The sequence below is a fragment of the Lipotes vexillifer genome, unplaced genomic scaffold, assembly GCF_000442215.2.
Source record: "Lipotes vexillifer unplaced genomic scaffold, Lipotes_vexillifer_v1.1 scaffold1581, whole genome shotgun sequence".
Classification (NCBI taxonomy): domain Eukaryota; kingdom Metazoa; phylum Chordata; class Mammalia; order Artiodactyla; family Lipotidae; genus Lipotes; species Lipotes vexillifer.
In genome coordinates this window covers 246,897-270,518 of record NW_006783235.1, presented here as the reverse complement: position 1 = coordinate 270,518, position 23,622 = coordinate 246,897, and the positions used below count along the sequence as shown (strand labels likewise).

General features: G+C 37.7%; 1 protein-coding gene across 1 annotated transcript in view; it reads left to right on the top strand.

Annotated features, from left to right (window-relative positions):
• Positions 1–23,417, top strand: part of CWF19L2 (CWF19 like cell cycle control factor 2) — a 192,226-nt gene extending 168,809 nt beyond the window's left edge. The window contains exons 18-19 of the mRNA XM_007455881.1: positions 19,882–19,983; positions 22,740–23,417. Coding sequence (XP_007455943.1) covers positions 19,882–19,983; positions 22,740–22,883 — 246 coding nt within the window. The 3' untranslated portion in view covers positions 22,884–23,417. The remainder of the gene's footprint in view (positions 1–19,881; positions 19,984–22,739) is intronic.
• The last annotated feature ends 205 nt before the right edge of the window (positions 23,418–23,622 follow it).

Below are 23,622 nucleotides of genomic sequence, written 5' to 3'. Positions count from 1 at the left end.
CTTTTTTTTTTTTTTTTTTTAGATTCCGTGCATATGTGTTAGCATACGGTATTTGTTTTTCTCTTTCTGACTTATTTCACTCTGCATGACAGACTCTAGGTCCATCCACCTCACTACAAATAACTCAGTTTTGTTTCTTTTTGTGGCTGAGTAATATTCCATTGTATATATGTGCCACATCTTCTTTATCCATTCATCAGTCGATGGACACTTAGGTTGCTTCCATGTCCTGACTATTGTAAATAGAGCTGCAATGAACATTGTGGTACATGACTCTTTTTGAATTGTGGCTCTCTCAGGGTACATGCTCAGTAGTGGGATTGCTGGGTCAAATGGTAGTTCTATTTTTAGTTTTTTAAGGAAGCACCATACTGTTCTCCATAGTGGCTGTATCAATTTACATTCCCACCAACAGTGCAAGAGGGTTTCCTTTTCTCCACACCCTCTCCAGCATTTATTGTTTGTAGATTTTTTGATGATGGCCTTTCTGACTGGTGTGAGATGATACCTCATTTTAGTTTTGATTTGCATTTCTCTAATGATTAGTGATGTTGAGCATTCTTTCATGTGTTTGTTGGCAATCTGTATATCTTCTTTGGAGAAATGTCTATTTAGGTCTTCTGCCCATTTTTGGATTGGGTTGTTTGTTTTTTTGATATTGAGCTGCATGAGTTGCTTGTAAATTTTGGGATTAATCCTCACTTGTGAATTGCTTCATTTGCAAATATTTTCTTCCATTCTGAGGGTCGTCTTTTCCATCTTGTTTATGGTTTCCTTTGCTGTGCCAAAGGTTTTAAGTTTCAGAGGTACTGTTTTTGGCTGCTTTCATGCTACAAGAACAGAGTTGAGAGTTGCAATAGAAATTTTATGATCTGCAAAGCCCAAATTATTTTATTTAAATTACAACTTTTATTATAGGTTTTTAAAATTGTTTTTTAAGTTTTTAAAATTTTGCTGACCCCTCCTCTAGCAGATGTCACTAGAATATTTCTCTCCCATTTTTTCTTTTGGAAAGCCAGACCTGATACATGTGACTGATAGAATTCACTATTTTATTTATTATATCCCAGGCCAAAGGTTGAAATCTCATTGTATTACTGGAGGTAGTTTTAATTCAAAAGTAAAACCATTGTCTATTGTCTTTTTTTAAAATTAAAAAAAAAGTAATACAATTTTTAAAGGTTACTTTCCATTTACAGTTATTACAAAATATTGGCTATATTCCCCGTGTTGTAGAAAACATCCTTCAGCCTATCTTACACTCAGTAGTTTGTACCTCCAACTTCCCCACACCTGTATTGCCCCCCACCATTGGTACTGGTAACCACTAGTTTGTTCTCTGTATCTGTGTGTCTGCTTCTTTTTTCTTCTATTCACTAGTTTGTTGTATTCTTTATATTCCACATATAAGTGATATCATACAGTCTTTCTCTTTCTCTGTCTGACTTATTTCACTTAGCATAATGCCTTCCAAGTCCATCTGTGTTGCTGCAAATGGCAAAATTTTGTTCTTTTTTATGACTGAGTAGTATTCCATATATACATATATACACATATATACAACACATCTTCTTTATCCATTCTTCTGTTAATGAACACTTAGGTTGCTTCCATATCTTGGCTGTTGTAAATAATGCTGCTATGAACATTGGGGTGCATATATCTTTTCAAATGAGTGTTTTGGGTTTTTTTCTGATATATATACTTAAGAGAGGAATTGCTGGGTCATATGGTAGTTCTATTTGTAGTTTTCTGAGAAACCTCAGTGGCTGTTTTCCTCAGTGCCTGCACCATTTTACATTCCCACCAACAGTGTAGGAGGGTTCCCTTTTCTTCACATCCTTGCCAGCATTTGTTATTTGTTTTCTTTTTAACGATAGCTGTTATGAAGGTGTGAGGTGACATTTCCTTGTGGTTTTGGTTTTGATTTGCATTTCCCTGATGATTAGCGATGTTGAGCATCTTTTCATATGCCTGTTGGCCATCTTCATTTCCTCTTTGGAAAAATATCTATTCAGTTCTTCTGTCTTTTTTTTAATTGGGTTTTTTGTTTTTTTGGATTTTTGGGGGGGTTTTGGGGGGTTTTTTTTGAGGTACATGGGCCTCTCACTGTTGTGGCCTCTCCCATTGCGGAGCACAGACTCCGGATGCGCAGGCTCAGCGGCCATGGCTCACGGGCCCAGCCACTCCGTGGCATGCGGGATCCTCCCGGACCGGGGCACGAACCCGTGTCCCCTGCATCGGCAGGCGGACTCCCAACCACCGCGCCACCGGGGAAGCCCAGGTTTTTTGGTTTTTTGATACTGAGTTGTATGAGCTGTTTATATATGTTGGATATTAATCCCTTATTAGTCATATCATTTGCAAAAATTTTCTCTCATTTAGGAGTTTGTCTTTTCATTTTGTTGATGATTTTCTTTGCTGTTCAAAAGCTGTTAAATTTACTTAGGTCCTATTTGTTTATTTTTGCTTTTATTTCATTTACTCTAGGAGACTGATCCAAAAAAATATTCCTGTGATTCATGTCAATCAGTGTTCTGCATGTATTTTCCTCTAGGAGTTTTATAGTATCCAGTCTTAAACATAGGTTTTAATCCATTTTGAGTTTTATTTTTGTATGGTATTAGAGAATGTTCTAATTTCATTCTTTTACATGTAGCTATCCAGTTTTCCAGCACTACTTATTGAAAAGACTGTCTTTTCTTCATTGTATATTCTTGGCCCCTTTGTCATAGATTAATTCACCATTAAGTATGTGGGTTTACTTCTGGGCTGTCTGTTCTATTCCATTGATTTATGTGTCTGTTTTTATGCCAGTATCATACTGTTTTAATGACTGTAGCTTTGTAGTATAATCTGAAGTCAGGGAGCATGATTACTCCAGGTTTGTTTTTCTTTCTCAAGATTGTTTTGGCTATTCAGAGTGCTTCAAAGGTACAATCTCCCAAGACTGAACTAAGAAAAAATAGAAAAGATGAACAGACCAATTACCAGTAATGAAATTGAGTCAGTAATTTAAAAATTCCCAACAAACAAAAGTCTAGAACCAGATGGCTTCACAGGTGAATTCTACCATTTATCCTTCTGAAACTATTCCAGAAAATTGCAGAGGAAGGAATGCTTCCAAACTGATTCTGTGAAGCCAACATCACCCTGATACCAAAACCAAAGATATCACAAAAAAGAAACTTACAGGTCATTATCACTGATGAACATAGATGCAAAAATCCTCAACAAATACTATCAAAATGAATCCAACAATACCTTAAAAAGATCATTCACCATGATCACATGAGATTTAACCCAGGGATGCAAGGATTTTTCAGTATTCACAAATCACTGTGACATACCACATTAACAAATTGAAGAATAAAAACCATATGATGCAGAAACAGCTTTTGTTAAAATCCAACATCCATTTATGATAAAAACTCTCCAGAAAGCTGGCATACAGGGAACATACCTCAACATAATAAAGGCTGTATATGGCAAACCCACAGCTGACATCATACTCAATGGGGAAAAGCTGAAAGTGTTTCCTCTAAGATCAGGAATAAGACAAGAATGTCCAGAGTCACCACTTTTATTAAACATAGTTTTGGAAATCCAAGCCATAACAGTCAGAGAAGAAGAAGAAATTAAAAGAATCCAAATTGGAAAGGAAGAAGTAAAACTGTCACTGTTTGCAGATGACATGATACTATACATAGAAAAATCCTAAACACACCACCAGAAAACTACTAGATCTCATCAGTGAATTCAGTAAAGTTGCAGAATACAAAATTAATGTACAGAAATCTGTTGCATCTCTATAAACTAACAACGAACTATCAGAAAGAGAAATTATGGAAACAATCCCATTTACCATCACATCAAAAAGAATAAAATACCTAGGAATAAATCTATCTAAGGTGGCAAAAGAGCTGTACTCTGAAAGCTATAAGGCACTGATGAAAGAAATTGAAGATAAAACAAAAGATGGAAAGATATACCGTGTTCTTGGACTGGGAGAATCAATTTTGTTAAAATGACCCTACCACCCAAGGCAATCTATAGATTCAGTGCAATCCCTATCAAAATACCAATGGCATTTTTCACAGAACTAGACAAATAATTTTACAGTTTGCCTGTCGTCTTTTTCTTTTCCCTTGCTGGTGAATTGGGACAGACAATATATTAAAAAACAAAACAACGCCCCCACAAATGTCTAATTCATGATCTTATAGAAAAAGGTATATAATGTACATACATCTTTTATGCCTAAGTTTTTCACTTCTCATATAATTTCCAATGCCATTGAATATTCTTTTAGAACATGATTTTAATGGCAGTTGAAAATATATTAGGGGAGGGGTGGAATCTAAATGGTGGAGTAGCACGATGCTGAACCCACCTCCCCTCACAAATACATCAAGACTACAACTATATATAAAGCAAGTCTCACTAAAGGTGACCTAAAGACTAGCAGAACAGCTCTTCTGCAACCTAGACTGTAAAGAAAAAACCACACAGAGTCTGATAGGAGGGGAGGAGAAGCGATCTAATTGGGACTGACACCCCTAGAGAGTGACCTAGAGAGGAGAGAGATATCACATGTTCAGGATCTTCCTTGGGGAGCAGAGCATTCAATCCACACATTAGGCATTCCATCCCTGTGGTCCAGCAAGAGGAAGATGAGCCTGTCTGGGTTAGAAAACCAGTGGGGCTTACCTGAGTGCTGTAATAAATGGAAACTCTGCTCTTGAGGAGCTTGCACGCAGACTTGCTTGCTCACAGTCCCAGGGTGGAGGCAGCAGATTGAAAACTTCATGATGCTCTGGCCGGCTTGCCAAGACCACGCCAGTGTGCCTCCAAGTTTGCACTGGACTCCTACTCTAGCCCCTACTGCTCTGCTGTTGCTCCCTGCTAAGGTCAAGGCTGCAATTGCCAACAAGAGTGCACACACTTGGAGGGAACAGGGCTTGGTTGGACCCTGGCCCTGCCTCTGACTAGGATGGGAGCAACATACTTGGGAGGGAGAGGAATCAGCCCCAGGGTGGAGACTGCTATTTCATGTGTGCATGTCGGTGCACACACTTGGGAAGGAGTGGAACCAGCTCAGTAGTGTGGCACCAACTCCTCCAGCCCTGATCTAGCCTCTTACCAAAGTACACGCATCAAGAAAAAAGTGGAACCACTTCAAAGTGCAGCCCCAAGCCCTCAGTCCCTGACCATGCTCACAATTAAGGTAGAGACTGCCATCACACCTGGGAGAAGTGCAGGTCCCTCAGGGCTCCTGCTTCAGCTCTTGGGCCTGGATCCCACCCCCAGTAGGGCAGTGACTGCCATTGAGCATAGGAGAAGCCCCAGCTCAAACATGGCTCTGGCTCTACCTCCCACCAAAGCAGTGGCTGTTGGCACCCTGGGCTTACTTCAGATCGAGCTCCCACTGAAACCACTGTGCACACACAGACTGCATTGGGATGCTCCCACACAAGGGCATATCTTCAAGACCAGGATAGGTAACTCTTTCACCTGCTGTCATGCAGACAGAGGAATATGTTTCAAATGAAAAAACAAGAAAAGAAAAATGAATAAAACCCTACTGAAACAGAGATAAATAATTTACCTGATAAGGAGTTCAGAGCAATAATAATAAGAATGCTAACTCAAGTTGGGGAAAAAAGTAAATGAACAGAGTGGGAATTTTAACAAAGAACTAGAAAATATAAAAAAGTACCAATCAGAGCTGAAGAATGTAATAACTGAAATGAAAAATACACTAGAAGGAATTAGCCATAGATTAGGTGATACAGAAGAATGCATAAGCAACCTGGAATATAGTGAAAATCACCCAATCAGAACAGGGAAAATAAAAAAAAAATTTTAATGAGCCTAGCTTAAGGGACCTCTGGGATAACATCAGGCATTCTAAATTTGCATTGTAGGGAATCACAGAAAGAGAAGAGAGAGAGAAAGGGATAGAAAATGTATTTGATGAAATTTTGGCTGAAAACTTCCTGAACCTGGCGAAGGAAATAGATATCCAGGTATAGGAAGCACAGAGAGTCCCAAAGAAGATGAACCCAAAGAGAACCACACCAAGACATATAATAACTAAAATGGGAAAAAATAAAGGTAAAGAGAGAATTTTAAAGTTAACAACAAAAAACTTAGGACAAGGGAATTTCCATAAGGCTATCTGCTGGTTTTTCAGCAGAAACTTTGCAGGCCAAAAGGGAGTGGCATGATATATTTAAAGTGCTAAAAGGAAAAAACTAAAGAGTTCATCAGTACTAAAGTGACCATACAAAAAATGTTAAGGGGTCTTCTTCAAGTGAAAAGGAAAGACCACAACAATAAATAAGAAAATACAGGAAGGGAAAAACCTCACTGTTAAAGGCAAGTAAAGGCAGTGGATCAACCACTTAAATGAACAATTAGAAAGGTTAAAAGACAAAGATTTTAAAATTAAATATAACTACAATGAACAGGTAAAGGATAGGCATAAAGATGTAAAATATGACATCAAAAATAGAAAGCATGAAGGGGAAATAAAAAAATATAGATCTTTAAGAATGTGTTTGAACTTAAATGACAGTTTAAAACGATAGATATAGATATACATCAACATATATGAACTCCATGATAACCACTATATATGCAGTATTTTGCTGGTAAGCCATCTAGTACCTATTGTAAGGTTGTTTTTTAAAACCTGGATATATACCTAAAATGAGTACCTGGAGGATTTTAATATTTTAAAATAACCAATAGAGACAGTAAGAAACATACAAATTCTTGGAATGGTTGTTGTATATTCAACTTTGAAGTGTTTTCTTTTCTAAATCACTACATAGCGTTTTATCCGAGACTGTTTGAGAGTAGCTGGGGAATGAACCAGATGATGTCTTGAGGTCACTCTTAGCTTAGGATTTGATAATTATGTGGATGGAGTTGTGAAGAGAACTTGAGTATAAGAATAATTTCAAAGCAGGTCACTTTTTACAAGGTTAACAAACTTTCCAGTGTCTTTTTTAAATGATAATTATGTTTCTGAGCATGAAGTGAACAATCTTGATTTATTTTAACATTATTTTTATTCTGAAGAAACCTCATTATCCTTCTTTTAAAAAACTCTATGTCCTTATTAGTTACGTAAAGTATTTTATGTGTATGTTGGGGATGTGCTGATTTTTTCTTCCATAGTGGATTCTTGGTTGTTAGTAGAGATTGACATATTTGTAATTCATTCTGATTCTCTGTTGATTTATGTTTTTATTTGTGTGACTATAACCTTCTCTTTTTACGTCTATTTTGTTTACTTTCTCTGGGTCTTTTGATTTCCTTGCAGTGTAGTGTGAAGTTCATGGATACATACAAGAAAAACAGATCTGAATGTTCATTGCAGAGGAGTTGCATAATATTCAGTAACTTGTCAAGAAAGTGGTCTTTTTTCACAAGACAATTTTATTGAGATTTCACATGAATTCTTCCTCAACTTTTTTTTTCTTTTCTTACAACTTTATTGGAGTATAATTGCTTTACAATGATGTGTTAGTTTCTGCTTTATAATGAAGTGAATCAGTTATACATATACATATGTTCCCATATCTCCTCCCTCTTGTGTCTCCCTCCCTCCCACCCTCCCTATCTCACCCATCCAGGTGGTCACAAAGCACCGAGCTGATCTCCCTGTGCTATGCGGCTGCTTCCCACTAGCTATCTTTTTTTTTTTAACATCTTTATTGGAGTATAATTGCTTTACAATGGTGTGTTAGTTTCTGCTTTATAACAAAGTGAATCAGTTATATATATACATATGTTCCCATATCTCTTCCCTCTTGCATCTCCCTCCCTCCCACGCTCCCTATCCCACCCCTCTAGGTGGTCACAAAGCACCGAGCTGATCTTCCTGTGCTATGCAGCTGCTTCCCACTAGCTATCTACCTTACGTTTGGTAGTGTATATATGTCCATGCCACTCTCACTTAGTCCCAGCTTACCCTTCCCCCACCCCATGTCCTCAAGTCCATTCACTAGTAGGTCTCTGTCTTTATTCCTGTCTTACCCCTAGGTTCTTCATGACATTATTTTTTCTTAAATTCCATATATATGTGTTAGAATACAGTATTTGTCTTTCTCTTTAAGACTTACTTCACTCTGTATGACAGACTCTACGTCTATCCACCTCATTACAAATAGCTCAATTTCGTTTCTTTTTATGGCTAATATTCCATTGTATATATGTGTCACATCTTCTTTATACATTCATCCAATGATGGACACTTAGGTTGTTTCCATCTCCTGCCTATTGTAAATAGAGCTGCAATGAACATTTTGGTACATGACTTTTTGAATTATGGTTTTCTCAGGGTATACGCCCAGTAGTGGTATTGCTGGGTCGTATGGTAGTTCTATTTGTAGTTTTTTAAGGAACCTCCATACTGTTACCATAGTGGCTGTACCAATTCACATTCCCACCAGCAGTGCAAGAGTGTTTCCTTTTCTCCACACCCTCTCCAGCATTTATTCTTTCTAGATTTTTTATTGTTTCTACATGATGGCCATTCTGACTGGTGTGAGATGATATCTCATTGTAGTTTTGATTTGCATTTCTCTAATGATTAACGATGGTGAGCATTCTTTCATGTGTTTGTTGGCAGTCTGTATATCTTCTTTGGAGAAATGTCTATTTAGGTCTTCTGCCCATTTTTGGATTGGGTTCTTTGTTTTTTTGTTATTGAGCTGCATGAGCTGCTTGTAAATTTTGGAGATTAATCCTTTGTCAGTTGCTTCATTTGCAAATATTTTCTCGCATTCTGAGGGTTGTCTTTTGGTCTTGTTTATGATTTCCTTTGCTGTGCAAAAGCCTTGAAGTTTCATTAGGTCCCGTTTGGTTTTTTTTGTTTTTATTTCCATTTCTCTAGGAGGTGGGTCAAAAAGGACCTTGCTGTGATTTATGTCAGAGTGTACTGCCTATGTTTTCCTCTAAGAGTTTGATAGTTTCTGGCCTTACATTTAGGTTTTTAATCCATTTTGAGCTTATTTTTGTGTATGGTGTTACGGAGTGGTCTAATCTCATACTTTTACATGTCCCAGTCCAGTTTTCCCAGCACCACTTACTAAAGAGGCTGTCCTTTCTCCACTGTACATTCCTGCCTCCTTTATCAAAGATAAGGTGAACATATGTGTGTGGGTTTATCTCTGGGCTTTCTATCCTGTTCCATTGATCTATATTTTTGTTTTTGTTCCAGTACCATACTGTCTTAATTACTGTAGCTTTGTAGTATATAGTCTGAAGTCAGGGAGCCTTATTCCTCCAACTCCATTTTTCGTTCTCAACATTGCTTTGGCTATTTGGGGTCTTTTGTGTTTCCATACAAATTGTGAAATTTTTTGTTCTAGTTCTGTGAAAAATGCCAGTGGTAGTTTGATAGGGATTGTATTGAATCTGTAAATTGCTTTGGGTAGTAGAGGCACTTTCACAATGTTGTTTCTTCCAATCCAAGAACATGGTATATCTCTACATCTCTTTGTATCATCTTTAATTTCTTTCATCAGTGTCTTATAATTTTCTGCATACAGGTCTTTTGTCTCCTTAGGTAGGTTTGTTCCTAGATATTTTATTCTTTTTGTTGCAGTGGTAAATGGGAATGTTTTCTTGATTTCACTTTCAGATTTTTCATCATTAGTGTATAGGAATGCCAGAGATTTTTGTGCATTAATTTTGTATCCTGCTACTTTACCAAATTCATTGATTAGCTCTAGTAGTTTTCTGGTAGCATCTTTAGGATTCTCTATGTATAGTATCATGTCATTTGCAAACAGTGACAGCTTTAATTCTTCTTTTCCGATTTGGATTCCTTTTATTTCCTTTTCTTCTCTGATTGCTGTGGCTAAAACTTCCAAAGCTATGTTGAATAAGAGTGGTGAGCTTGGACAACCTTGTCTTGTTCCTGATCTTAGTGGAAAGGCTTTCAGTTTTTTACCATTGAGGATGATGTTGGCTGTGGGTTTGTCATATATGGCCTTTATTATGTTGAGGAAAGTTCCCTCTATGCCTACTTTCTGCAGGGTTTTTATCATAAATGGGTGTTGAATTTTGTCAAAAGCTTTCTCTGCATCTATTGAGATGATGATATGGTTTTTCTCCTTCAATTTGTTAATTTGGTGTATCATTTTGATTGATTTGTGTATGTTGAAGAATCCTTGCATTCCTGGAATAAACCCCACTTGATCATGCTGTATGATCCTTTTAATGTGCTGTTGGATTGTTTGCTAGTATTTTGTTGAGGATTTTTGCATCTATGTCCATCAGTGATATTGGCCTGTAGTTTTCTTTCTTTGTGACATCCTTGTCTGGTTTTGGTATCAGGGTGGTGGTGACCTTGTAGAATGAGTTTGAGAGTGTTCCTCACTCTGCTATATTTTGGAAGAGTTTGAGAAGGATAGGTGTTAGCTCTTCTCTAAATGTTTGATAGAATTCGCCTGCGAAGCCCTCTGGTCCTGGGATTTTGTTTGTTGGAAGGTTTTTAATAACAGTTTCAATTTCAGTGCTTGTGATTGGTCTGTTCATATTTTCTATTTCGTCCTGATTCAGTCTTGGCAGGTTGTGCACTTGTACGAATTTGTCCATTTCTTCCAGGTTGTCCACTTTATTGGCACAGAGTTGCTTGTAGTAATCTCTCATGATCATTTGTATTTCTGCAGTGTCAGTTGTTCTCCTTTTTCATTTCTCATTCTATTGATTTCAGTCTTCTCCTTTTTTTCCTTGATGAGTCTGGCTAATAGATTATCAATTTTGTTTATCTTCTCAAAGAACCAGCTTTTAGTTTTATTGATCTTTGCTATTGTTTCCTTCATTTCTTTTTCATTTATTTCTGATCTGATTTTTATGATTTCTTTCCTTCTGCTAACTCTGGGGTTTTTTTGTTCTTCTTTCTCTAATTGCTTGAGGTGCAAGGTTAGGTTGTTTATTCGAGATGTTTCCTGCTTCTTAAGGTGGGCTTGTATTGCTATAAACTTCCCTCTTAGAACTGCTTTTGCTGCATCCCATAGGTTTTGGGTCGTTGTATCCTCCATTGTCATTTGTTTCTAGGTATTTTTTGATTCCCTCTTTGATTTCTTCAGTGATCACTTGGTTATTAAGTAGTGTATTGTTTAGCCTCCATGTGTTTGTATTTTTTACACATTTTTCCTGTAATTGATATCTAGCCTTTTAGTGTTGCGTTCGAAAAAGTTACTTGAAACAATTTCAATTTTCTTAAATTGACCAAGGCTTGACTTGTGAACCAAGATATGATCTATCCTGCAGAATGTTCCATGAGCACTTGAGAAAAATGTGTATTCTGTTGTTTTTGGATGGAATGTCCTATAAATATCAATTAAGTCCATCTTGTTTAATGTATCATTTAAAGCTTGTGTTTCCTTATTTATTTTCATTTTGGATGATCTGTCCGTTGGTGGAAGTGGGGTGTTAAAGTCCCCTACTATGAATGTGTTACTGTCGATTTCCCCTTTTATGGCTGTTAGTATTTGCCTTATGTATTGAGGTGCTCTTATGTTGGATGCATAAATATTTACAATTGTTATAATTTCTTCTTGGATCGATCCCTTGATCATTATGTAGTGACCTTTGTCTCTTGTAATAGTCTATTTTAATGTCTATTTTGTCTGATATGAGAATTGCTACTCCAGCTTTCTTTTGGTTTCCACTTGCATGGAATATCTTTTTCGATCCCCTCACTTTCAGTCTGTATGTGTCTCTAGGTCTGAAGTGGGTCTCTTGTAGACAGCATATATATGGGTCTTGTTTTTGTATCCATTCAGCCAATTTGTGTTTTTTGGTGGGAGCATTTAATCCATGTACACTTAAGGCAGTTATCGATATGTATGCTCCTATTCCCGTTTTCTTAATTGTTTTGGGTTTGTTATTGTAAGTCTTTTCCTTCTCTTGTGTTTCTTGCCTAGAGAAGATCCTTTAACATTTGTTGTAAAGCTGGTTTGATGGTGCTGAACTCTGTAAGCTTTTGCTTGTCTGTAAAGGTTTTAATTTCTCCATCATCTCTGAATGAGATCCTTGCTGGGTAGAGTAATCTTGCTTGTAGGTTTTTCTCCTTCATCACTTTAAATATGTCCTGCCAGTCCCTTCTGGCTTGCAGAGTTTCTGCTGAAAGATCAGCTGTTAACCTTATGGGGATTCCCTTGTGTGTTATTTGTTGTTTTTCCCTTGCTGCTTTTAATATGTTTTCTTTGTATCTGATTTTTGACAGTTTAATTAATATGTGTTTTGGCGTGTTTTTCCTTGGATTTTTCCTGTATGGGACTCTCTGTGCTTCCTGGACTTGATTAACTATTTCCTTTCCCATATTAGGGAAGTTTTCAACTATAATCTCTTCAAATATTTTCTCAGTCCCTTTCTTTTTCTCTTCTTTTTCTGGAACCCCTATAATTCGAATGTTGGTTCATTTAATGTTGTCCCAGAGGTCTCTGAGACAGTCCTCAGTTCTTTTCATTCTTTTTTCTTTATTCTGCTCTGCAGTAGTTATTTCCACTATTTTATATTCCAGGTCACTTATCCGTTCTTCTGCCTCAGTCATTCTGCTCTTGATCCCTTCTAGAGTATTTTTAATTTCATTTTTTGTGTTGTTCATCATTGCTTGTTTCATGTTTAGTTCTTCTAGTTCCTTGTTAAATGTTTCTTGCATTCTCTCTATTCTGTTCCCAAGATTTTGCATCATCTTTGCTCTCATTCTGAATTCTTTTTCAGGTAGACTGCCTATTTCCTCTTCATTTGTTAGGTCTGGTGGGTTTTTATCTTGCCTCTTCATCTGCTGTGTGTTTTTCTGTCTTCTCATTTTGCTTATCTTACTGTGTTTGGGGTCTCCTTTTTGCAGGCTGCGGGTTCATAGTTCCCGTTGTTTTTGGTGTCTGTCCCCAGTGGCTAAAGTTGGTTCAGTGGGTTGTGTAGGCTTCCTGGTGGAGGGGCTTAGTGTCTGTGTTCTGTTGGATGAGGCTAGATCTTGTCTTTCTGGTGGGCAGGTCCACGTCTGGTGGTGTGTTTTGGGGTGTCTGTGGACTTATTATGATTTAGGCAGCCTTTCAGATAATGGGTGGTGTTGTGTTCCTTTCTGGTTAGTTGTTTGTCATAGGGTGTCCAGCACTGTAGCTTGCTGGTCGTTGAGTGAGGCTGGGTGCTGGTGTTGAGATGGAGATCTCTGGGAGATTTTCGCCGTTCGATATTATGTGGAGCTGGGAGGTCTCTTGTGGACCAGTGTCCTGAAGTTGGCTCTCCCACCTCAGAGGCGCAGCACTGACTCCTGGCTGCAGCACCTAGAACCTTTCATCCACACGGCTCTGAATGAAAGGCAGAAAAAGTAGAAAGAAAGAAAAGAAAAGGAAAGAAGGAAAGAAAAGCAAGAAAGAAAGAAAGAAAAAGAAGAAAGAGTAAAATAAAATACAATAAAGTTATTAATATAAAAAATAATTATTAAGAAAAAAAATTTTTTTAAAGAAATAAAAAATGGACAGATAGAACCCTAGGACAAATGGTGAAAGCAAAGCTATACAGACAAAATCTCACACAGTAGCATACACATACACACTCACAAAAAGAGGAAAAGGGGAAAAAATAATAAATCTTGCTCTCAAAGTCCACCTCCTCAATTTGGGATGATTAGTTGTCTATTCAGGTATTCCACAGATGTAGTGTACATCAAGTTGATTGTGGAACTTTAATCCACTGCTTCTGAGGCTGTTGGGAGAGACTTCCCTTTCTCTTCTTTGTTTGCACAGCTCCCGGGGCTCAGCTTTGGATTTGGCCCTGCCTCTGTGTGTAGGTTCCCGGAGGGCATCTGTTCTTCGCTCAGACAGGACGGGGTTAATGGAGCAGCTGCTTCGGGGACTCAGATTCTCTCCAGCCGGGGAAGGAGAGGTGCGGATGCGGGGCGAGCCTGCAGCGGCAAAGGCCAACAGAACGTTGCACCAGCCTGAGGTGCGCCGTGCGTTCTCCTCGGGAAGTTTTCCCTGGATCCTGGGACCCTGGCAGTGGCAGGCTGCACAGGCTCCCATGAAGGGAGGTGTGGATAGTGACCTGTGCTCGCACACAGGCTTCTTGGTGGTGGCAGCAGCCGCCTTAGCGTCTCATGCCCGTCTCTGCGGCCCGCCCTCTTAGCCGCAGCTCGCGCCTGTCTCTAGAGCTCCTTTAAGCAGCACTCTTAATCCCCTCTCTTCGTGCACCAGGAAACAAGGAGGCAAGAAAAAGTCTCTTGCCTCTTCAGCAGGTCCAGACTTTTCCCCGGACTCCCTCCCGGCTAGCCGTGGTGCAGTAACACCTTGCAGGCTGTGTTCACGCCGCCAACCCTAGTCCTCTCCCTTCACTCCTACCGAAGCTCGAGTGTCAGCTGCCAGCCGTGCCTGCCCCAGCGGGTGAGCAGACAAGCCTCTCGGGCTGGTGAGTGCCGGTCGGCATCGAACTTCTGTGCGGGAATCTCTCCGCCTTGCCCTCCGCACCCCTGTTGCTGTGCTTTCTTCCGGAGTTTCCACTCCGAAGCTTTCCCCCTCCGCCACCCACAGTCTCTGCCCGTGAAGGGGCTTCCTAGTGTGTGGAAACTGTTCTTCCTTCACAGCTCCCTCCCACTGGTGCAGGTGCCGTCTCCATTCTTTTGTCTCTGTTTATTCTTCTTTTGCCCTACCCAGTTATGTGGGGAGTTTCTTGCCTTTTGGGAAGTCTGAGGTCTTCTGCTAACGTTCAGTAGTTGTTCTGTAGGAGTTGCTCCACGTGTAGATGTATTTCAGGTGTATCTGTGGGGAGTAAGGTGATCTCCGTGTCTTACTCTTCCACCATCTTCCCGATTCCCCTCCGCCATCTTCCCAATTCTCCCCCTCTACTTTTTTTTTTTTTTTCTTGCGTTATGCGGGCCTCTCACTGTTGTGGCCTCTCCCATTTGCGGAGCACAGGCTCCGGACGCGCAGGCTCAGCGGCCATGGCTCACGGGCCCAGCCGCTCCGCGGCACGGGGGATCCTCCCGAAATGGGGCACGACCCCGCGTCTCCTGCATCGGCAGGCGGACCCTCAAGCACTGCGCCACCAGGGAAGCCCCCCCCTCTACTTTTTAATATGATTTTTAAATGTAATTTTGTGTTAACTGTAGCAGTTGAAAAACATCTAAGACGTCTCGGGTTTGACTTTCAAAACTAAGCAAAGTCCACCTCAAGGAAAATTTGGGTTTACCCTAAGACCATCAAATATGAGGACAATTATATGAAGTCAGGGTTAAAATCTGGAATATTAAAATGGGAAAGCTCAAATACTACTGTTTTCCTATCATCAATAAAATTTTTTGCTGTAATTCTGTCAGTACTCTTCATGGGTGGTACCAACATTCCAGCTTCTATCCCTCTGGCTGTTCAAGGCAGGAAAAGGAAGTGTTAAATGTACATATACTTTTATACTGGATCCTTTGCAATGCCTACCGACTCACAACTCTTCAGGCAAGACATTAGGTTGTACCTTTTCTGCCTGCAATGAGAGAAGAGTTCTTGTCGCAGCAACTGTTCTTTGTTTAGAAATAATGTGTTCATTTTGCCATCTTGGCAATTATGCCATATGTTGTTGAGCTTTGGTATGTATTGATATATACAAATTACCACAAACTTAGTGCTTTAAAAACAGCACATTTGTTATCTCATAGTTCTGGAAGTCACAAATATGAACTCGGTTTCACTGGGCTAAATCAAGGTGTTAGCAGACCTACTTTTTTTTTTTTTTTTTTTTTTTTGGAGGCTCTCAGGGAGAATCCATTCCCTTGCCTTTTTCAGTTTCTAGAAACCACCTGCATTCCATGGCTTGTGGTCCTTTCCTTTGTGTTCAAAGTCAACCAGTATAGCATTTTCCAGTCTTTCTCTGACTCTGATCCTCCTATCATATGCTATATAACCCAGGATAATCTCCCCATTTCAAGATCCCTAACTTAATTGTATCTGCAAAGTCCTTTTTGCCATATAACATAACATATTCATGGCAAATATGGGATAGGAGCACTGACATATTTAGGAAGCCATTTTTTCTGCCAAACACAATGTAATACAAACAAAAAGCATGGGCACTGTCATCATAAATTGCTTTCTGAAGTTATCTCTTCCTCGAAGTACTGCTCTTTAATTGATGTATTCTACAACATGATTTTAGCCATTCAAATTCATGTCTCACGCGTTGATCTACTTCAGATAGCAAAAATATTTTAATGATAATAAAGGCCATATATGACAAACCCACAGCCAACATCGTCCTCAATGGTGAAAAACTGAAACCATTTCCACTAAGATCAGGAACAAGACAAGGTTGTCCACTCTCACCACTATTATATAACATTGTTTTGGAAGTTTTAGCCACAGCAATCAGAGAAGAAAAAGAAAGAAAAGAAATCCAAATCAGAAAAGAAGTAGTAAAGCTGTCACTGTTTGCAGATGACATGATACTATACATAGAGAATCCTAAAGATGCTACCAGAAAACTACTAGAGCTAATCAATGAATTTGGTAAAGTAGCAGGATACAAAATTAATGCACAAAAATCCCTTGCATTCCTATACACTAATGATGAAATATCTGAAAGAGAAGTTAAGGAAACACTCCCATTTACCACTGCAACAAAAAGAATAAAATACCTAGGAATAAACCTACCTAAGGAGACAAAAGACCTGTTTGCAAAAAACTATGAAACTGATGAAAGAAATTAAAGGTGATACAAACTGATGGAGAGATATACCATGTTCTTGGATTGGAAAATCAACATTGTGAAAATGACTCTACTACCCAAAGCAGTCTGCAGATTCATTGCAATCCCTATCAAACTACCAAAGGCATTTTTCACAGAACTAGAACAAAAAATTTCACAATTTGTATGGAAATACAAAAGACCCCAAATAGCCAAAGCAATCTTGAGAAAGAAAAACGGAGCTGGAGGAATCAGACTCCCTGACTTCAGACTATACTACAAAGCTACAGTAACCAAGACAATATGGTACTGGAACAAAAACAAATATAGATCAATGGAACAGGATAGAAAGCCGAGATAAACCCATGCACCTATGGTCACCTTATTTTTGGTAAAGGAGGCAAGAATATACAATGGAGAAAAGACAGCCTCTTCAATAAGTGGTGCAGGGAAAACTGGACAGCTACATGTAAAAGAATGAAATTAGAACAGTCCCTAACACCATACACAAAAATAAGCTCAAAATGGATTAAAGACCTAAATGTAAGGCCAGACACTATAAAACTCTTAGAGGAAAACATAGGCAGAACACTGTATGACATAAGTCACAGCAAGATCCTTTTTGACCCATCTCCTAAAGAAATGCAAATAAAAACAAAAATAAATGGGACCTAATGAAACTCAAAACTTTTGCACAGCAAAGGAAACCATAAACAAGATGAAAAGACAGCTCTCAGAATGGGAGAAAATGTTTGCAAATGAAGCAACTGACAAAAGATTAATCTCCAAAATGTACAAGCAGCTCATGCAGCTCAGTATCAAAAAACAAGTAACCCAATCCAAAAATGAGCGGAAGACCTAAATAGACATTTCTCCAAAGAAGATATACAGATTGCCAACAAACACATGAAAGAATGCTCAACATCACTAATCATTAGAGAAATGCAAATCAAAACTAAAATGAGGTATCACCTCACACCTGTCAGAATGGCCATCATCAAAAATTCTACAAACAGTAAATGCTGGAGAGGGTGTGGAGAAAAGGGAACTCTCTTACACTGTTGGTGGGAATGTAAATTGATACAGCCACTATGGAGAACAGTATGGTGGTTCCTTAAAAAACTAAAAATAGAATTACCATACCACCCAGCAATCCCACTTCTTGGTATATACCCTGAGAAAACCATAATTCAAAAAGAGTTATGTACCACAGTGTTCATTGCAACTCTGTTTACAGTAACCAGGACATGGAAGCAACCTAAGTTTCCATCAACTGATGAATGGATAAAGAAGATGTGGCACATATATACAATGGAATATTACTCAGTCATAAAAATAAACGAAATTGAGTTATTTGTAGTGAGGTGGATGGACCTTGAGTCTGTCATACAGAGTGAAGAAAGAAAGAGAAAGACAAATGCCGTATGCTAACACATATGTATGGAATCTTAAAAAAAAAAAATGATCATGAAGAACCTAGGTGCAGCATTGGGAATAAAGACACAGACCTACTAGAGAATGGACTTGAGGACACAGGGAGAGGTAAGGGTAAACTGGGACAAAGTGAGAGAGTGGCATGAACACATATACACTACCAAATGTAAAACTGATAGCTAGTGGGAAGCAGCTGCATAGCACAGGGAGAACAGCTTGGTGCTTTGTAACCACCTAGAGGGGTGGGGTAGGGAGGGTGGGAGGGAGGGAGACACAAGAGGGAAGAGATATGGGGATATATGTATATGTATAGCTGATTCACTTTGTTATAAAGCAGAAACTAACACACCATTGTAAAGCAATTATACTCCAATAAAGATGTTAAAAATGTATACATGTATATATATTTTAACGGAGCCTTCCATTTCTTTTTCTTTGACTACCAGATTTGCACAGAGCACTATTAACAGATGGAAATGAAAGTCATATTTGAATAATATTCTCTGTGCCAAGCATTTATATACATTTTTCTATTTGATCTTCACAGCAAACTTCTGAGCTCTTCATATTTCTCATGAGACTCACAGATGTTAAATAACTTGCCTGAAGTTACATAGTTATAAATATCAGAGCTGTGATTAGAGCCTTGTCTTTCTCTTTATTCTTTTTCTGAATTGTCTATGTCATACATGTTTTCACATTTTATTTTAAAATGTGAAAATATTTTTAAAAAGCACAAAGTAGTAACCCATTTCTCTGCATTTTACGTATTGTACTATTTTGTAAACTGATTATTTTTTAATTATGATTTTCCTGTAACCTGAACAACTCTTTATAATCCCCAATTTTATTTGCTTTATACTATTTCAAGATGACCACTCTTCTTCCACCATACCATACTATCTCTTTCCAAGTCATGCCTTCCTGAGGACACAATACAAAATATATATATAGTTAAGTAGAAATATGTAATTCACTGCCAAAATTAGTAAATGCTGACTGTATAAAGGTATTAGAGGGGAGAGATATTACTTTAAATTGACCAGTTTGAATACTTTCTAGTGACAGAATAAGGGCTTGAAGGAAAAACTTGCAAGGACACAAGATCTACTTAACTTTTAAAGCTAGAAATTATGGCCTTTTCCAATCAAGATAGAGTTTAAAATACTTCATGCATGCACACGTGTGTGTGTTTGTGTTTGTGTGCGTGAGTGTGTATAGAAAGAGGGAGGGATAAAAGAGAGGGAAAGATAATAGTTAATCGTGGAAATATTTTGAAACAAGTTTGGTAAACTAAAAATTTCTATACCCACCTCACCAGTTAATAAAAAACTATGATTGCTCATGTTTAATTTGTCTTTGATCAATAAATAGTAGTAAAATCTCAGGAATGTTATATCTCTGCATTGCGAGGAAAATATAAGAAAGCATATCCTTAATCTCTATTTGCATAGTCTAAGGAAAATTGCTCGGTTGGTGTATATTTTAAAAATGCCTTTTCTTTCCTGTTTCCCCATAAGACAGAAAAATAATTCGTTCTGATTATAATTGCTGGATATTATAAAGCACTATCTAGCTGAAAGGCTACCAAATGAAATGTTTTATTTAAGAAGTTAGGTTATTGTTTAAATACCTATAGAACTGGAAATTCAGTGTATACGTTTGTCTTGAGGGATGCTTAATTAGGAAGAGGGATTAAGCATAACTTTCTGATTTCATGCTGTATTCATGTGTGATTTGTTTATTTAGGTACCCAGAGGCTTACCTTACGTCTCTGTGAATTTTGGCCTCCAGGGAGGGTTTGCGCATGTCATTGAAGATCAACACAAATTCCCTCATTACTTTGGAAAGGTATGCTCACAAATTTAGTAAAATACCAGAGTTTAGCAATTTTGTAACACTTTTCTTTTGAAGGGAAATCAAAACTTTGGGCACAATATATAGTGAAGTTGGTTATTACTGTTCCACCCAAGTTTTAGAGGGAGTACCCAGAAACTGTTAATAAATATATCCCAGAATATTTATAACAGGAATATTACTTTGTAACCAAACATTTGTTGACAGGGTCAATGGTGACTCTAATGTTTTTCCTGTGGAGTCAGCCAAGCTTGTGCTGAGAGTGATTGATAATAATTGATAATGATGATAACCCACTCATTGAGGGTTTACAATGAGCCTGTTACTGTTCTGAGCACTCATTTAATGCTCACAATAAGTATTATATAGATATTTGTATACTTTCATTTTATAGATGATGAAACTGAGCTACAGAGAGGCTATATAACTTCCCCATGGTCATGTGCTAATAAGTGACAGAAACAAGGGGTGCATAAGCTCATGGTTGAACTAGAGAACAAATGATCTCACATCTTCATTTATAATTAAGAACGATATAGTCCAAGAATGTGTCACTCATTTCACACAGATAGTTTCTAGACAGATACTACAGTGTAGATCTTTCATTTTTTGCTAGTGGATTTTTTTCTGTTACTGCAGATTGCCTTCTAGGGGTATAGTCCTTAAATTTAAGGTCTACTGAGTATCTGGGAAGTATGTAAGTTAGTATCAGGGACTAGAATGAAATTAGTGTAGCTATTGAAGCAATCAAAAGAAGTCTGGGCAATAACAGCTCTAGAAGTGACCTTTCAATCTAGTATAACTCAGGCCTTTCTCTCTAAATTAGAGGAGCCTAGATGAGCTCTGTCCATGGTTCCCTGTTCTTCCTCCCCACTTTCATCTCCTGTATAAGATCATTTTCTACAAAGAATAGTGACATGTAAGAGGTTTGGACTCAAAAATGTTTATGCTGTTATCCTTAAAGGTTAACTAGAGGCCTAAAATCACATTCATCTATGAACTGTTGAGATATGTTACAGAAACTTGTCTGAGAATTTTTCAGAATATCTTTTCCCAGAGTTAATTAGAAAGAAATTTGTTTTCATTGCTCTGAAAAATTCTGTTGTTATTCAATAGAGCTTTATAACTCAAAGCTTTATGACTCTGCATTTATTTCTTTCAAAAAAAAGAAAACTTAATTCTAGTGAAAATGAAGTAAAATATCAATTTTTTAACTTGCATAAATTTAATTGGGAGATCTCCCCCCCCAATATTATGCATGTACTATGGTTTTTATGATACTGTTTTAATGTTAAAAGGAAAGCTTCTTTAGTTAGCATTACATCATTGATCCGTTTTCCCCAAAATCTTCTTTCCAAGAAACAGCCTATGAGACCAAAACTCCCTTCAGCCTGCAGTTGTTTAGAGAGCAAGAAGGGTTGGTCTCTTTCCATTAACATCTGCTTCAGTAACAGAACAAGAATCAGTCCTTGTATGGTACACATGAGACAAATCTTGATGCTTTATAGACAGTTTTAGATCAATTTATAAGCTAGGCTTTCTTAAACTACATTGCTAGTGATTGGCTGGTGCCAAGAAACTCTTGCATTAAATCTAAATGTGCCCTCTTTTTAAACTATGTCTCTCTTAACCCCTTTATTTCCCTTTCCCACTGAAAAGAGGTTTCCTTTTCCATGAAGCTTTTCCTGATTTATCCAACAATTAGAATCTTCTTTCTTTTTGAGTTTCCATGTAGTCTGCTTTGACATTTGCCTTATTCTGCTTTATAACTCCCACCACAGCTCCACATTCTTTTATGAGCTTTCTGAAAACAGAGAAATGTATTTTAGTTATCTCTGTATCCCCTACAGTATTTGGCACTTGCTTGTACATAGTATGTCCCTTTAGTATATTTGTTAAGATGAAGAACCTGTGTCTTAGAGTGGTTATGTCCAAGGTCTTACCACACAATCCTGCAGACCTAGACTGAATATGCAGAACTCAACCCTTAGCCCAAGATTTTCCTGTATTACCGTACTTGCCTTCCTCGAAGCATTATAAATCTCCCCCATATCTTTCTGTACATGGATACTCACTATCATAAATTTGATTAATTTCTGTAGCTGATAGCACAGGAAGAGGATCATGAAGGAAATGATCTAGAATAATAAGCAGACAGTCAGAAATCCATTCCTTTCAGGGCTTGGGAATGTGACTTTTTAAATGAAGGTGATTTATAATTTCTAATTCTTGGTTTGCTTAGATTAGTACTAAAATATGATTTAGTTTCCTGAAAAAATATCTACAGCTAATAGTAGAAGAAACTGGCTTTTAACTATACTGGGTAGTAGGGAGAACATTAGTCTGAGATTCAACTGTAGTTGGACAACCAAGTTAATAATTGCTACATGTTGATCAACTTTTTCTTCATACTTTTACCAGAGCAGCTAATAAGGACCAAATTAGTTAAATTGCATTTTCTCTTCCTCCCCTTTGCTGCTTTCTGATAGATGTGTTAACAAGCAACAAAATAGACAAATTGTTTGACAGGAGAAACAGCTAGGACCCCTAGAATCACAGGGTTTGCATAGTTAAAACTAAATGAAAAGAATGTTTATTTTTAACTTGAAACTAATACCTATGTAAAATTTGAGCATCCTCACGGAGAACTACTTATGTTATATTTAGTAACAGAATAAATAGAAATAGTTTCATTCCTGTTTTTAGTATTTATACATGCACGTGTTTGTATTTTTCTCATTCTTTGAAAGGAAATCATTGGTGGGATGCTGGATGTAGAACCAAGACTTTGGAGGAAAGGGATCCAAGAAAGCTTTGAGGATCAGAGGAAGAAAGTACTGCAGTTTGCTCAGTGGTGGAAACCATTTGACTTCACCAAAAGTAAAAAATGTTGAGACATACCTTCCATTTTTTATTTCCTCTTCAGATTTCTTTCAGTTTTATTTCCATTGCATCTAACTAAACAACTGATCATCAGGTAATAGGAAGAGAGTCATGATCTGAGTTTATGACAACCGCATCATTGGATTGTGTCGGTTTCCTTCCCCACCTGCTCCTGTGGACTTCATTGTAGTAACTGTGGAGCAAGACCAGTTATGTCGTGTGACCTGTTCATGTCCTGTTCTGTACCTCTGTCTTGGTATTCTGAACTATTTATATTAACATATAGAAAGACTTTTCTGAAGGATTATCTAGGAAGTATAGCAAATCATTGCTTCAGAGGGAAGCAGGTCTGCTTCAAGTTTAAGTCTGCTGACTAGCTTCTTTTGCATTTTTTAAACTAAGAGTTGGCATATTTAGTAATAATTGAAATTTCTTTTCACAGCGTTTTATAGAAGCTCTTAATTTTCTACCAATATCATATATATTACTACTATTCTTTTTATTAAAGGAATAAAGAATGTCCCAAAAGTAATTAAGAATTAAATAAGGTGTATAACATGTTCATGATTTGCTTTTATTTCTGTATTTTTAAATAGTGTCTTTGAATTTTGGTGATTTTAAAAGTAATTGTTCCAAAAATTACAGTTTACAGTTGTTTGGGGTTTGTATGAAAGTTAAAAATTTTAGCCAAATCATCATTTTGGGGTTGTATTGATTATTACAAAATCTTGAGTAATGTGAGTATTTTTA